This window comes from Rhipicephalus sanguineus, chromosome 3 (genome assembly GCF_013339695.2).
Source record: "Rhipicephalus sanguineus isolate Rsan-2018 chromosome 3, BIME_Rsan_1.4, whole genome shotgun sequence".
Classification (NCBI taxonomy): domain Eukaryota; kingdom Metazoa; phylum Arthropoda; class Arachnida; order Ixodida; family Ixodidae; genus Rhipicephalus; species Rhipicephalus sanguineus.
The window spans coordinates 105,365,750-105,380,586 of record NC_051178.1 but is presented as its reverse complement, the minus strand read 5'-3'; the positions used below and the strand labels follow the sequence as shown (position 1 = coordinate 105,380,586).

The 14,837-nt window shown below is 41.4% G+C and overlaps 1 protein-coding gene across 1 annotated transcript in view; it reads left to right on the top strand.

Annotated features, from left to right (window-relative positions):
- LOC119386896 (uncharacterized) overlaps positions 1 to 14,837 on the top strand; it is a 64,245-nt gene that overhangs the window by 26,752 nt on the left and 22,656 nt on the right. Inside the window, exons 5-9 of the mRNA XM_037654173.2 lie at positions 3,487 to 3,719; positions 4,327 to 4,488; positions 7,737 to 8,045; positions 8,705 to 8,752; positions 9,111 to 9,210. Of these exons, the coding sequence (XP_037510101.1) occupies positions 3,487 to 3,719; positions 4,327 to 4,488; positions 7,737 to 8,045; positions 8,705 to 8,752; positions 9,111 to 9,210 (852 nt within the window). The remainder of the gene's footprint in view (positions 1 to 3,486; positions 3,720 to 4,326; positions 4,489 to 7,736; positions 8,046 to 8,704; positions 8,753 to 9,110; positions 9,211 to 14,837) is intronic.

Here is a 14,837-nt window from a genome sequence, read left to right as displayed (position 1 = left end):
TATTAATGAGAACTAACAGACAATAATGCCAAGGAAAGTATAGGGGGTGTTATTTCTAGTAATTAGGATATAAATATGAAGAAGGGAAAGTGGACGAAAAGATAACGAGCCCTTAAAAGTCACCTTCTTTCCTTCATTCATAGCGAGGGTCTCATTCTGGCAGACTTGATGCCTTCAGGTAGTATGCGAGGGATTATTGGTCAGCTGCCAGGTCGTAAAAAGATCACGTGCTACGTGATGCCAACAGGCAGAAAAAGAGTGTTCCACACTCGCCGCCATGGCTGCAATCGGCGCTGAATAACACTCGTAGGTTTAAATGCACATATATACCCCATGAAGTGGACGAGAGGATGACCGCCGCCGTAGCTCAGTGGTAGAGCACTGGACGCGTTATTCGAAGCTCGCAGGTTCGGTCTCTGCCGGCGGCAAGTTATCGTTTCGTCCACTTTCCTTTCTTCACATTTATATCCTAATTGCTAGAAATAACACCCCCTATACTTTCCTTGGCATTACTGTCTGTTAGTTCTCATTACTCTTGATTAGTGGTGCACAAGGCTTAATGAGAGAGTCTGATCATGTTCACTGTATATGTGTCGAGACTGCACTTGTGTCAGTGTCTGTTATTTTGTTCGTTCACCTGTTACAAAGCTTACACCCACGAATCGGCCACGATGTGTCACATTTTTAATGGCAAAACGAAGTGAAACGCAATTGTATGGATTTGATTTGCCAGTACATAGTGTTTTCACATTTAGACGGTGCTGAACGTGTTTGCATAAGTGTCATCATTTCACTCCCTTTGGCTATACTGAAATGCAGTTTGTGCCATGAGGGCACCTTGAATTAACATTACTGTTGAGGTGCACACTAGCACAAACATTTTACGTTATAGTAAAATGCTCTTATTTATATGATGCAGAAGATTGCATACGTGCACAAACACGAAGAATTGCCAAATTTGTAACGAAATGGTTTGTTGGAAAGAATAAATTTGCTAAGGCACCAAATTTGCTAATAAGCTTGAGGAAAAGAAAGATGATCAATCAAGGCACCTACTTGAAACCATGTGGGCAAAGTTCAGTCAGACCCACGTGCTACTTGTCATTCTTGTGCTGACACAGCCACCATGCTTGCAGCTCATGTAGACACTAGTGCCAGAGTACGTAGTGGTAAATTTTGTGGGTGATTCCGTATGTCTGTGGCTGTCATTGGCATAGCCGGAGATGGGGGGGGGGGTGTTGATGGGTTCAAATCTCCCTCTGAAATTTTTACATTTACATAATAAATTTCTGGCTTTGCCTCTGGTGGCTGTGGTGGCAAAGCCTTTGTTTCAGCTGGTTGGCATTAGTTGGCTTTGTTTCAGACATATTGGCATTAGTATTAAGGCTAGTTGGTTACCTTGCATGTTGAGTGGTTGCAGCAAACATCAGACTTACGGAGAGAAAGATCGCAATAATAGGGCGTCCTCGCGTTTCTTTTTTTCATACGTCTAATCTAATGTTTGCTGCAACCACTCAACATGAGTATTTTGGAATGAAATTGCCCTCTAGCAATTTCGCTTTCATAGCGGAAGAAAGTTATCTCGTGCAAGATGAGCAACAACTTTTTCTCTCTCATCTGTGATGCCTTTTTAAGCATGGAGCGTTCTCTTGATTTAGTTTTGTATTGGTTAGGATGTCATCTAATAATCAGCATCATTCACTTGTGTCTGTCAAGTCTTTGTTGTATGGACAATCATAGCTTCAAATACATAATTGTTGTGCATACCTTGTACGAGCAAATGTATCACAGTGAAAAGAGGATGCAACTAGACTGAGCTAACAATACCTTGATTTTTATTAATTCAAGAACATCATTGATTTTAAGGATTTTCATATGGGTCAGAAATTATAAGAACTTTTTATTAGATGCACAACTAGAAGACTTTAAAAATCAGTTCTGTATATTTGCACTTTAAGAAAATATTCAGTGCATCTTACAGGGTACACAAAAGTTATACAAAAAAAATTTGCATGCAGGTCGTAAATTAAAGGAAACACTAAGGAATCTGCCCCACTGCTCAGCGCTTATTTTCTTAGTTTAATAAATGCATTTAAGGAGATGTTGGTGCCTAGGTGTGACTCTGGCTACCCCTCTTCTCTTGCATAACAGTTTTCATTGTGATGTCAGTAATAAAAAAAAAGCATAAAATTGACACGCACATGAAAGGCCATTCACAAACCTAATCCCAGTACTGCAAAATACAAGTGAATGGAAATTGACATACCTATTTCAAGTATTACAATATAATTGTCCATTCAACAGGAATGTTCACACATCATTAATGTTCATGCACACAAAACGTCCAAGCTTTACAGAAGAGTTCATAAAGAACATCACACAAGTCACTGGGCACTTGCCTGCGCTTTCATTGCAGATGATTGCAGACACAAACGCTGATAAGTAAGAAACATCTGACCAGGAATATCTGTTTACAATTAACAAAGCAAACAATTATTTTTTATCTGATTTAGTATCTTTCCGATATTTCCGATTCCTCTAAAAACTGTACTAATGTTTGTGCAGTGATATTTTGAAAAGTTTCCGTTGGCCATGGGTGCAAAATTTTTACTCAGCGTTTTTGCGCAAACTAAATCTAGTGCTTGGAAAATTGAAAAAAAAAAAACTTGGCTAAAGAAGTTAATAATACATTCTGCAAAATACTAAGTGAATGTTCTTAGCATGATCACTGACCTCTGAAAACTTTACTTCCAATCATGCAGAGCTGTCTGTGATGTTGCTGCAACTCTGAGAAACAATAAACATCTCAACACTAGTACACTAAAAAACTAATTAAATGTTCTTTTATTTCATATGGACATTACCTGTTCAACACGCATACTTTGAGAAACATCTACTTGAGCTCATCGTGACCATTTTATAGCTTTCTGGTGTCCCATTGAGTGCATGTATTGGAATCAGTAACTATTTTACACAAAGAAGCTGTCAGGGCAATGATGTTGACATGTGGTGCTCACATTATTTTCTATTCCAGGGCCTGAATACCATGGCATTTTCATTAGACAGCCACTGCAAAACTAATGACGATGTATTAATAAACTCCTAATATTAGAATCTCAAGGCAACACTCAGGCACTAATTAGAGATGCCATACTGGAAAATTAACCTTGACTAACGAGTATTCCACTGTGCTCCCAAATCACTGTACATGAGCGCTTCCACATTTTGCCCACAGTGTAATGGTTTTCTCACATGCACTGATTTGCCCTCATCTTGTGTACTGACACTTCTTCCTTGGAGTGTGGCTATACCTTTGCTACAAATCTGAATGCATATGTTGCAGCTATTTTCCCACAGTAACATAAAATTCTAGAGATAATAAGTTATGTTCACTTGACCTAAAAAAGATTCCTCGGTCACAGCTTGCTGAGCATTTATTTATTTATTTATCCATTAATTCAGTCACTTTTCCGATGCCATTTGCAGGGAGGATGAAGAACTCACGAAGCTACCACGCGAGGAAGGTGTGTTGAGCGTGACGGGCCGAAAGGATGGCAGTGTTGTGGCAATGGGCAGAACGCTGCTCGGTATCGCAGCCGTGCATCAGGACCTGCAGCCCAAGACCATAAAAGATGTGCTCAAGACCGTACCTTCAGTGAACGTAGAGGAAGGCATTAGCGACGGAACCCTCAGCCCACTTTATGCCGCCACCCTTGGATGTGAGTAGTTCAATCTTCTTCCCTCACATTGCAGAGAGAAACTGGGAAGACCATGAGCATTGCATATATATACTACAAGTGTTTCTGTGCAATTTTAACCTTTTCCTGGAGTGCCTGAAACAGGACACCATGGCTACGGATTCCTTCAGAGGTGCCCCCGACTCCCAGAACATTTATTGTAACAGTCACCTCCTCCACCCTTACAATGGAAAAAAAAATCTTGCTGCCATTCACAAGGCATGCATGCCATACTCAATCTAATCTTTACTGGTCTCCAGTTACAAGCCATTATCCAATTGTGCTATCGACTTCTCATTTTAGTGTTTCCACAGCACCAGATGTGATTGAGGACAAAGGCTTTTGGCCATGATCAATGAATGAATCCTGAGGAGGTTGCCTGGACATGGTCAAACGCCCATGCCCTAGCTCCAGGCTTTTCGTCATTGTCCTTCTTTTGGACACTTTATGTGGGCCATAATTATGTCACTACTGGACAGGGTTTCCACATCTATCGATTATACAACAAGAGAATATTCGAGTTTCTTTTTAGTTTGAACAACCCGCACTAGTTATTTACAAATTCACCATCTCGCTTTATTTTCTGCAGCGCTACTGGCCAGCACCTCGCTTACTGTTTCAAGACCAGAGCTGAGGGACTCTATGGGAATGAAGGGCAAGTGGCTCGAAAATGGCTGCTTCCTTGAGTACAAGCTAGACGGTGACACAAACACATCATGCACACTGGCCCAAATCACTGGCGCCATCGATGGTAAGTGCTACTTTCTGTAGATGGCACTATAGTTCCAATAATCTGCTAGGTAATTAGGAAAAGGAAACCAGCCAGCACGCTTCCCTGTGTGTAGCCACAGTGCATGGATAATGACATCTGTTGCAGAATCTTCCTTAAAAACTACATCATGCAAGTGTTGATGCTAAACAGAAATGCTAAACCCGTATATGCCAATAAAGTAAAGTACAGCGTCTTTGATAAATATTTCCCGTTTTGCACCATATTCTCGGCACCAGTGTTTGCCATCAAGAACAGAGAATACTTCAGTTACAATGCTTTTTAAGGCGAAAGACGTCACGTGGCTATGTTGGCACTCCCATCCGCGAGATTTTGCTAGACCTTGTGAGGCTCGCAAGGTTTTGCGCAAGTCTCACAAGGCCCCGTCCAAAACCCACGCGACCTGCTCCATTATGATGTCACACTATCACGTCGTCATGACGTCACACACCATCAAAATTTTTGACGTCGTCATGACGACGCATGATGACGTCATCATTTTTCATCGTCGATCCGTCAAAAGTGGGCCTATCCCAGATGCATTGCAACTCCACGCGAGGTGCAGAAAGCTTCAGTGGAGAGGAGAGGAGCAATGCAGACAATTGACAACGTCAAGGCATTTAATACAGTGTGGGTCTCACACTGCAGCTCATTTTGTCTTGCAGGAAGTCTGGTCCCTGAACATGTAACTTAATGCATTACCAAGTGTGCAGCAGGCTCCTGCCTTCAAATAATACAGAGTGTAACATGCTACCAATTTTTTTAGAGTGAAAGCTACCCTATATACTCATGCAATGGCCGCACCCATTCAGAAGTTGCACCCAGAACTCTGTTACAAAAGTCTCCCAAAAAATTATATGTAAAATTTACCTGTGTATTAGCTACACCCTTGCTTTTTAGAAGGTTAGCTGTTATGTGGTGTGAGAATTCTGAAGCTTTTTTCCTGGAACGCCCGACCAGCTGGTCGGAAGTTCGAGAGCGATGAAAAATCTGTGCAACGATGATTCCTCCAAGAAGGTGCTCTCAAAAAAACAAATGCACAGAGGTGCGCTTTCCAAGGCTAGCACAGCATGTTCCCAGAGATAGAATACTAGCTTCTGCAGTACATAACAGGGACATGGAGCGCAGGATAGGCCATTTCTACAGAGACGCTGCACGTGAAAGCTGTCGGCAATGCACGAGACAAAGGCATTTATTTCAGTTAAAGCTTTTAGAGCCACCATTGGATGGATCCAGCACTTCATGAAGCGAAAGAACTTTTCTCATCGCCGTTGTACAATGATGTCCCAATGTCTGCATCGAAGCGAAAAAAAGATACTTGTTTTTTTTTTCTTTCTTTTTTTCGCTTCTCCCAATACAAGTGAGTACCAAAGTTCAATAAACACAAGTGCCGGTATAAAAAAATACTTTATACACATTTCTTTGGCTACCTTTCCGCAAATAATGTGATAAGTGATCATCAATGCGGTTTTCAACCTAGGAAATCGACTGAAACCGCATTGCTTTATATAAAAAAATGTCTTAATTCGAAACATTGAAATGAAACACTTGGTCTATTTGGTCTATTTCTCGACTTCAGCAAAGCATTTAATTCGGTTCAACATGACATTCTTTTAGCAAAATTAGAAATTTGCGGAATTCGTGGCATTGCTAAAAGCCTTATGGAAAGATACCTGACTGCACGACAACAACACACAAAGCTACATAATGACACTCCCTCTGACTACGGAACAATAAAATATGGAGTACCTCAGGGATCAATATTAGGACCCTTTCTATTCACTATGTACATAAATGATATTGTAAACATTCCTTCATCTTCGTACATTAACCTATATGCAGACGACACTAGCATCCTTTTTTTCTGGCTCCAACCTAAATGAACTTGAGCAGAGAGCGAATAGTTGGCTTGAAGAATTACAGGGATGGTTGAGAGTAAATCAACTGAGATTAAACGTAAAGAAAACTAATTTTATTCTATTCCATGCTAAAAACAAAGCAATAAACCACAACCCAAAACTCTATTTTGGTAATTCAGAAATAACATGTAATAGTAGCTGTAAGTTTCTGGGCGCACACTTCCACAATGACTTGAGCTGGTGTGATCACGTGAGCCATGTAAAAATGAAAATGGCTCGATCCATTGGTGTTATAAGCCGTCTTCTTCCTCATTCCGTCACAAAGCAGCTATACTTTTCTCTTGTTCATTCGCACCTCACATCCTGCAACTTAGTTTGGGGCACATGTAATAAGACCGATGCACAAAAATGAATCACCATGCAACATAAAGCATTGAAGCTAATAACAAAAAGGCCAGATAGACATAGCAATTTATTTTCTGTTTTTTGTGTATTGTGTTTCACTGAATGCTACAAACTTGACCTGATGGTTGTTATTTATAATCGTGTAAAACAAGACTTTTCTTCATTCAGCAATATGTACCTCACTCGTGACATTGAACGTAACTTACGAAGGATGTCACTTGTTTCGACTCTATCTAGAACAAATTATGGCACACAATCACTTGACCATCAAATGGTAAACGTATGTAACAGTTTTCCTTCTATAGTTGAATTATCACAGATAAACAGATCTGTATATTACTTTAAAAAGAAAGTAAGCTTACTCTTCGATCCAGGATGAAGCGTTTCTTTTTTGGGTGTTTATGTACATGCAATGTATTTTACCACTTGCGATGTCTACTTCTGTTCACCTAATTGTACTTCACCCCATTCCAATTGTTAAGTTACACACATTGTTAGCTCCACTTGAATTTTGATTGATACTATTGTAGCTCTTCATTAATTGAATCTAATCACAACTTTACTGTGGTAAACATATCAAGATGAAAGGATTTTATAAATTTTGTACTTCTATAACGAAACTGCTTGAAATTGGTATGAATCTTCCATGACTTCCTTACAGTGATGCTATTGAATTGTGCTGTTCTGGATGTTTTTCGCTTGCCTCACTGCTGTCCTTGTTTTTGTTTTTGTTCATGAGGCGGGATGTAGGCCTAGTCAGGAAAGAGTTACGTCTGTTTCCTTTTGCCTCATCTCGGTGGCACGTGATTAACTGTCTTTTACACATGCCAGAATAAAGTATTATTATTATATTATTATTAATTTGTTAACGTGCATAGCATATATACATCTTCTTCATTCATTTGAATTATTCGATCCAGGATAGATGACATTGACTATTCATGAATCCCTTGAACTTCTGCACAGGCCTCATCTTAGGCAAGGCACTGACTGAGCTCCCGGAAATGCGAACCTGGAACCTGAGCACTGTGCTGCGGCTGTACTATGGGCCCAAGGGCATAGCCACTGGAGCCTCACAGACCATGACCCACTGCAAACGTCGTGAGCTCTATGGCAGAGTCAACAGCAGAGAACTGCGCGACCAGATCGACAACTTTGCCATAACCCTGGCCCACTCGGGTCTTGTCATTGGCATCCCAAACAAGGAATCATTAGCCAAGGAGCGTGTGGCAAATACCTGGAACCTTTTCCAAGCCAAACTTGGTGATGACAGGGGTGAGCAGCATGCTTGCAGCTATGGCATGCAGTGCTTCAATTCATCTTCTGCATCAGACTGCACATCGCTGCACAGAGAAGCTTTTTGCTAGATCTATATCAGAGGTGTTGATGAAGAGAAAACTAAGCACCCAGACAGATACAATGAAAATGTTATTGCTTTTAGGGTAACTTAAAGACATGTCTTTAAATACCTTACTGCACATCCTGTACGTACAATGATGCCACCAGTTTTAGTCTGTAGTACGGTGCAAAACATTCTGTGCGAATTTTCAAGTATGCAAATGAGATGCAACAGCTCTGTGGCCAACGCATTTGGTTGCCAACAGCACTTTAGTGAGGAGGCTTGAGTCTGGCCCGCAGTGACAAATGGCGAGGTATTGTTTATTTTAAAATATTTTTATTTACACCAAGTCATAACTGCAAATACAGTTCTGACTTTGTAAGAGCAGTCTCAGTAAATCACGATGCTGGGCACTGAGCGTCATTTCTTTGAGTTTGTTAAATAAAGGTTACAAGCTTGATGCTACAGAATCGCCATGCATTTCTGTAATGCGTCAAACATTAGAAGTCATAACATATATCTGAATGCACTCAGTCAATGTGCATTAATATTGCGCTCAAACTGTAACAAAGTGGTCTCTTTCCTTCTTTCACAGATTCCCAGAACAGCGATGCATGTCCAGTTAGTTTGAACGAAAATGAGCGTGAGTATACCTTGTTTTTATGACGTACTGTTCTTGTTACATGCACGAAGGCAAACACTCAGTGTAGCCGTATACGTTATTAGGCAGAACTTATGTGACAGAGTAGCAGCAGTCAGCTAAAGGACATATCCTTAGTAAAACAGACTGCTGACACTCTGCCGCATTATGGCTTCACTGTCCAAATAATGTCGAAGCTAGATTTTGAGTGTTGGTAACCCTTGTGCTCTACAGTGTATACCGCTAAGTGGCGTCAGATTTCATGTGGGCTTCACAAGCACATGATCTTTCATGATTTTCTGTGATTACAGCTGCGAATGACTTACACTTGTAAATTCTCTTTCCTATTCTTTGAATACAGCTGAATGCGAAACCCCCACGGATTTGTTAGTCGTGCTGGACACTTCGACAGATGTCATTAACGATGAAGAGAAGAAAGCTCTGCAAAGTGAAATCCTTGCGTAAGCATGACTTTTCCTCTTTATATGTTATATAAGTTGAACAAATACCCTGATGTTTGGGAAAGTGCAACATCACTGCATGTGATTTCACATCAGGGATTATGAACATGTATAACCAACATGTCTAACGACGCCAAGATGGAAACAGGCACCGGTACATGCAGAATTTTTCGAGACTATAAAACAGCACAGAGGCCATTATCAAAAATGCTAGGAGAAAAGAGACACTTTATATTGAGCTGTCCTAAACATAAAACGTAAGGTTTATCAGAGTTGAAAAATCTGTGATAAAGTGCATTTGAACTTCAAAGTATGAAAGTATGTGAAAACTATCAAAATATTTTTTTTTGCGCAGAAAAGTACCCTTCACGAAGAAAATATATGGTAACAAAACATATGTTCCAGGGGCTTTGTATAATTGTACAGACCCCATATGCAGCTTTCTGGTGCTCTGTATATTTAAAAAATTAAAAGTTACTCCAAAACTGCTGTCTGGTCGTACAAAAAAACATGAACATACAACAACACATGAAATTGTGTTGCCTATACAAGCCTGCTAGATAATTGATGCATTCATATGAGCAGTAGTTAAGCTACAGGCAGGCAGTTCTGAAATGGTTTACAGGAAAACAACACATACGTACTAGGAATATACAACGACGAAGTGAGAAACAAAGAGGGATGCACTTCGTACTGTATTTCAAACAGTAGAAGTACAACACTAGCTGCTTCTCATTTTCATTTGTCGATGTTGCAGCGACGCGATAGCTGCACCAATTGCGCCAAGAGGTGAATGGTGATGCATCCTTCTACATTTCGGCAAAAATCTCATAATTTGTGCTGAGCGTGCACCGAGATGTCATTTTTGCAGCCTTTCAGAGAGAAAAAATTTTAAGTTCATATGAGAAGTCTTTTTTTTCCAGCAAACTACTTACACGTCTTTATAGTCGGGTACAAGTTAAGAATACAGGAGAGGTGCAATCCAGGTGATTGAAGCGTAGCAGCCAGTTGCTTTCGTGACTAAATAGTCGCGCTCCCGTTCTGGGCTGTGCTTTCCAACATTCACCGTCCGTACGGCTCATGACGTTAATCTAGAGCATACGCACAGAGGCGTAGGCTTGTGTGCCTCCGGCATTGATGTGGCCACTGCCTTCCAAAGTTGTACAGGACTATGAAGTCAATTCAGTGGTAATTGTAGATGTTAATGTTCCTTGCTGAAAGGCAGGAGGGCTGGGTGCACCGCAGTCAAGCAAAGCAACTATCCTGTACTGCGAAAATAGAGTTTTCTACGACTAATATTATCTCATTCTGCGGCATAACATTATGAAATTGAGTGAATGTGGTTTCGAACTGTTTTGGTGTTAGTGAAAAGTAATACTTGGTGCAATTGCAGGTTTTTCTAGGATGGCAGCCTTTTACTTGATCGATTGCATTAATTACAGTGAGTAGTACGTGTATGTGCATCAACTGACCACTATGTTTTCTTTTAAATAAAAATTGGTAGTACTGGTCGTTCTAATTACATTAAAGAAGAGGTCATGCAGAGCGCTTGTTTTAATACGGTACTGCGATCAAGATTTATCAACAATTCCACCCGTGGCAGAGGCATGTGAAATTTGAAGAGAAGACAGAGCCGCAGCATACCGTATTTTCCGGTGTATAAGACGCACCTTTTTTCCGATATTTTCGTTGGTGCGTCTTATACAACGGTGCGTCTTATATACGCAAAAAGTCATGCGATTCTGCGTGACGAAATTGTTTATATTTATTTCACAAGTACGATAAACTGAGCGCGAGAGCATTCGTAAAAATATATCTAATTTTGTTATAACAATGAGGCGGCTGTGATGTTAGATGTCAGCTACTTGCTGTTCAAGCAGTGCGGCGACCACGGAGATTACGGCCGCAATAAAAGCCACCGCCGTCGTGCGCCCCGTTGTACTGTTTGAATTGTTTGTCCTTAAACGAAGCATTAAACCCGCGGAACTGAGGCAATAAATAAAAAAGAGCACCACAACGGTTCGTTGTAACGCCCACAATATCAGTTACAAAAGCGAAAGTACCACTTCGTTATCATCATCAGCAGTTTCAGTGTGAGACGTCGCTGCAGTCCAGCAGTAGTCGCCGCTTCCGGCTTCCGGTTGCCATTTACATTTTGTATGCGTGTGTGTAGGTAGGGCCCTAGTGTAGGTGGTAACTGTGCGGCGCATTCGTTGTTTATGTGTTCTGCCAAGTGACCCAAGTCTCGTAATGCATAGAGGTATGGTAGCCACCATAGTAGAGGCAACACCAACGATGTGCTTCAAGGTGCTTACAACGCTGCGTAAAACCTACTCAGAGGCCGACGTCGGCAACCCAGCGACGCTGCCTACCGAGGCGGAAGAACTTTTGACAATGAACCGGAGGATGCGGCTTCGAATGCAGTAGAATAAATTTAAATAGTGGTTTTCTGTGCCTTAATAAAACTACTACTTACAGATATTCAGTACCGTGCGTGACTACGCATTTCGCAATGAATGTACTCTGCATGGGTCATTGTGTTTCATCATGCTGACAGTGTTAAAAATGGATGCGTCTTATACAAAGGTGTGTCTTATATATCATTTTTTCTCGCGAAAGTCGTAAAAAGTAGGGAGTGCGTCTTATACAAAGGTGCGACTTATACACCGGAACATACGGTATATATTCTGGTGTCTTGGTCCTGCTCTTCGATTGAGGCACGGGTTCATGTAAAAGAACTTATTAAATGAGACACGAAGCCTTTCACTATGGCAAATTTCGTTAAACGTAGAGACTATTTCAGGCTCAAAGAACCAGTTAATTATTAAACCCTGTATTCTGTTAAAGGCCCACAAAATAGCAAGCAGCTCAAGCATTCTCTCCATGAAGCACATATCATTTACTTTACCATATAACATAGGTCTAGGTTGTACTGAAAGCATGACCGTCGTCAGAACAGTTTTCTCGATAGTAAAAAAAATGTGTGGAATATTTACACAGCTTGCACTTCCATGCAGTAACCAAAGCATTGGAGAAAGCTCCATTTAATTACAAATGTGAGGTGACCGACGGCCACAAAACTGATGGAACTGAGGGTTGGGCTTAAGCAAACAAAAAGCAGTAAGTTCATTTCATCTTGTGGAATTTTATAAATGAACATGCATTCAGGTGTTCATATACCCACTTTGTTAAGCATGGTACAACTGCTCCATGTTAGATACATAAATATTTGCGTTCGAAAATGTCAGACTGCCAACTGCTCCAAAAGACTCACTTGGTATGCTCCAAAGCGGGGTTTTATCTGCTCCAGAAGCTCCAGCAAAAGGGCTTCAATCATCCACATCACTGAGGCTATTTAGTCTATCATATTTACTCAAACATAACGCAAGTTTTTTCTAGATTTTTGCTACCTAAAGTCGACCCTCGCGTTACAATCGAATACCGAATTAACTATTTTTTCTTCCTGGACGCAATGAAAAGTCACCCCTTGCATTACAATCGAGTAAATACAGTACTTTCCTCCTGTAAATTATGAGCAACCAAGAAATTCAATCAAAACACTGCGAATGGCAGCACACCTTCTTAATGAGGCAAATGTGAGTTCATTGGTTCAAGCACAATGCATGCCATTATATTTCTTCTTCAACAGCTTGTCTCACTTGTTGGCCTTAATATTACTAGTACAGTCTACTCTCGTTACAACGGACCATCATAATCCGGCAAAATGAGTCCGTTTTATCCGAAGTCCGTAATATCCAAACTTCACGGGGGGGGGGATTGCGTTACCGTGTGACGATCGCTCCGATTTCGCTCAGCAGCAGGCTAGTTCTGCTGGTGAACGCTGAGTGCATTCGCCAGCATGTTTACAAAAAGACTTAATCACTAGCAACGGTTATTAACAAAATTGCAGCGCAGTGCCGTTACAGTAGATGCAGGGACGCCATGTGGCTCCTGCTCAGCAACGAAGCTTAGCCCGATAATAAAACGTTTCTAGTAGGCTTTTTCATACGCTCCTTTTGATCGGCTTCGAATAAATTCTTATTTGTGAGGACGGGAAGGCATATCTGCTGAAGTGGGGACGCCTATTGCCGGGAGCGCAGCCCCCCCCCCTTCCCCCCCCCTTCCCCCTCCGTTCCAAGGATCGCCGGACGGCCCCAAGTTCATCTGAGAGTTCTGAACTGAGCAGCACCAAGGCACCTCTCGCATTAAAATTCTAATTTGACAGCAGAACTCACCTGCTCGGAGCACCGGAACGTCTTGCTTTCAAAACATAGGTCGCGATGTCTAACAACGTTACTGCAATGAGTGACGAACATCTAATACAAAACACAAACTTTTTATTTACAGTTACTTTGAAAAGAAATTAGTGATCAGCGATAGGCGAGCACCCTTAACGATGCTGTTATCACTTTGCGCCGCATTTCACTCAGCTGCAACACTTCAACACTGCGATGTCCGCCTGCTTCTCACCGTGAGCGACCGCGTTTACTATCTTGAGCTTGTCGGTCATCGATATTTACTTCCGCTTTCTGGAGGCCATTACCTCAAAATTTGCGAACAGACAGAACAGTCAAGCACGGGAACACAACGACAAAATAGCGTCAACTAGCTACGTCCGTGCATAACCAAAATCGCCAACGTGCTCTCAGACTGGCTTGGCTGGAGGCTTGGCTTGGCCGGAAGCCACCAATGTTGCCAGCTGCCATTTAAAATTACCGTGGCTTTAGCTCGCAGAGAGCGGCGTGGTGAAGTCTGTTATCAGCCCGCGTCAACATGGCAAAAGTCCGCTTTATGCGCCCAATTGCGACAAAAAGTGCCGGTAATTTCGTCCACTGTAGCCGATAGTCCACTGTAGCCGATAGTCCGTTGTATCGCGGTCCGTTAAAACCGAACTTCGCTCCATTAATTTAATACACAGACCAAACTTAGGCTGAATAATGGTCCGTTGTATCCGAAAGTCCGTTGAATGCGGGTCCGTTATAACGAGCGTAGACTGTACTTGTGAAATTTCAAGCTTTAACGCTCAGTGTACACCACCTGGCCGTAGAGTGGCCCAGCTGATTCCTCTGCATGTCTAGCATCTCAGCATGTAGAAGGCTTTTCTGTAAAACATGTTTGCTCAGATCTTCCCCTGCTGTCTTTCAGAATAATTATGACCAGCTAAGATTCTTTTTCATGCACCCAACTCCCAGTGCACAAGGGATTTTTCATTTCACCCCCACTTGAAAGCAAGCGCAAAAAAAACCTACAACCTCATGTTCGTGTGTGAATAGCCACTAAACACTGAACCACTCTGGCCTGTGGATTTTTTTCTACGCTGTACTCTTAATTATGCCATTTGTTGTTCTTGCCTCAGGGATTTTATCCCATGCCTCAGAGGCCTACCCAAGAGACATATATTAGTGGCGTTAAACATCGCCTGGCTTTGCTACTGCATTCAATTTTCACCACTTGAAAATTTTCCCTAATTAAATAGAAGGTTCCATGGTACAAAATGCAGCATCACTGTACATGAATACTAGCATCAAATTTTGCAAGCATGGGAGGTAGCATAACAATAATAATAATAATAATAATAATAATTAGAAGAAGAATACTGTGGATATACAAACCTGCATATAAACAAG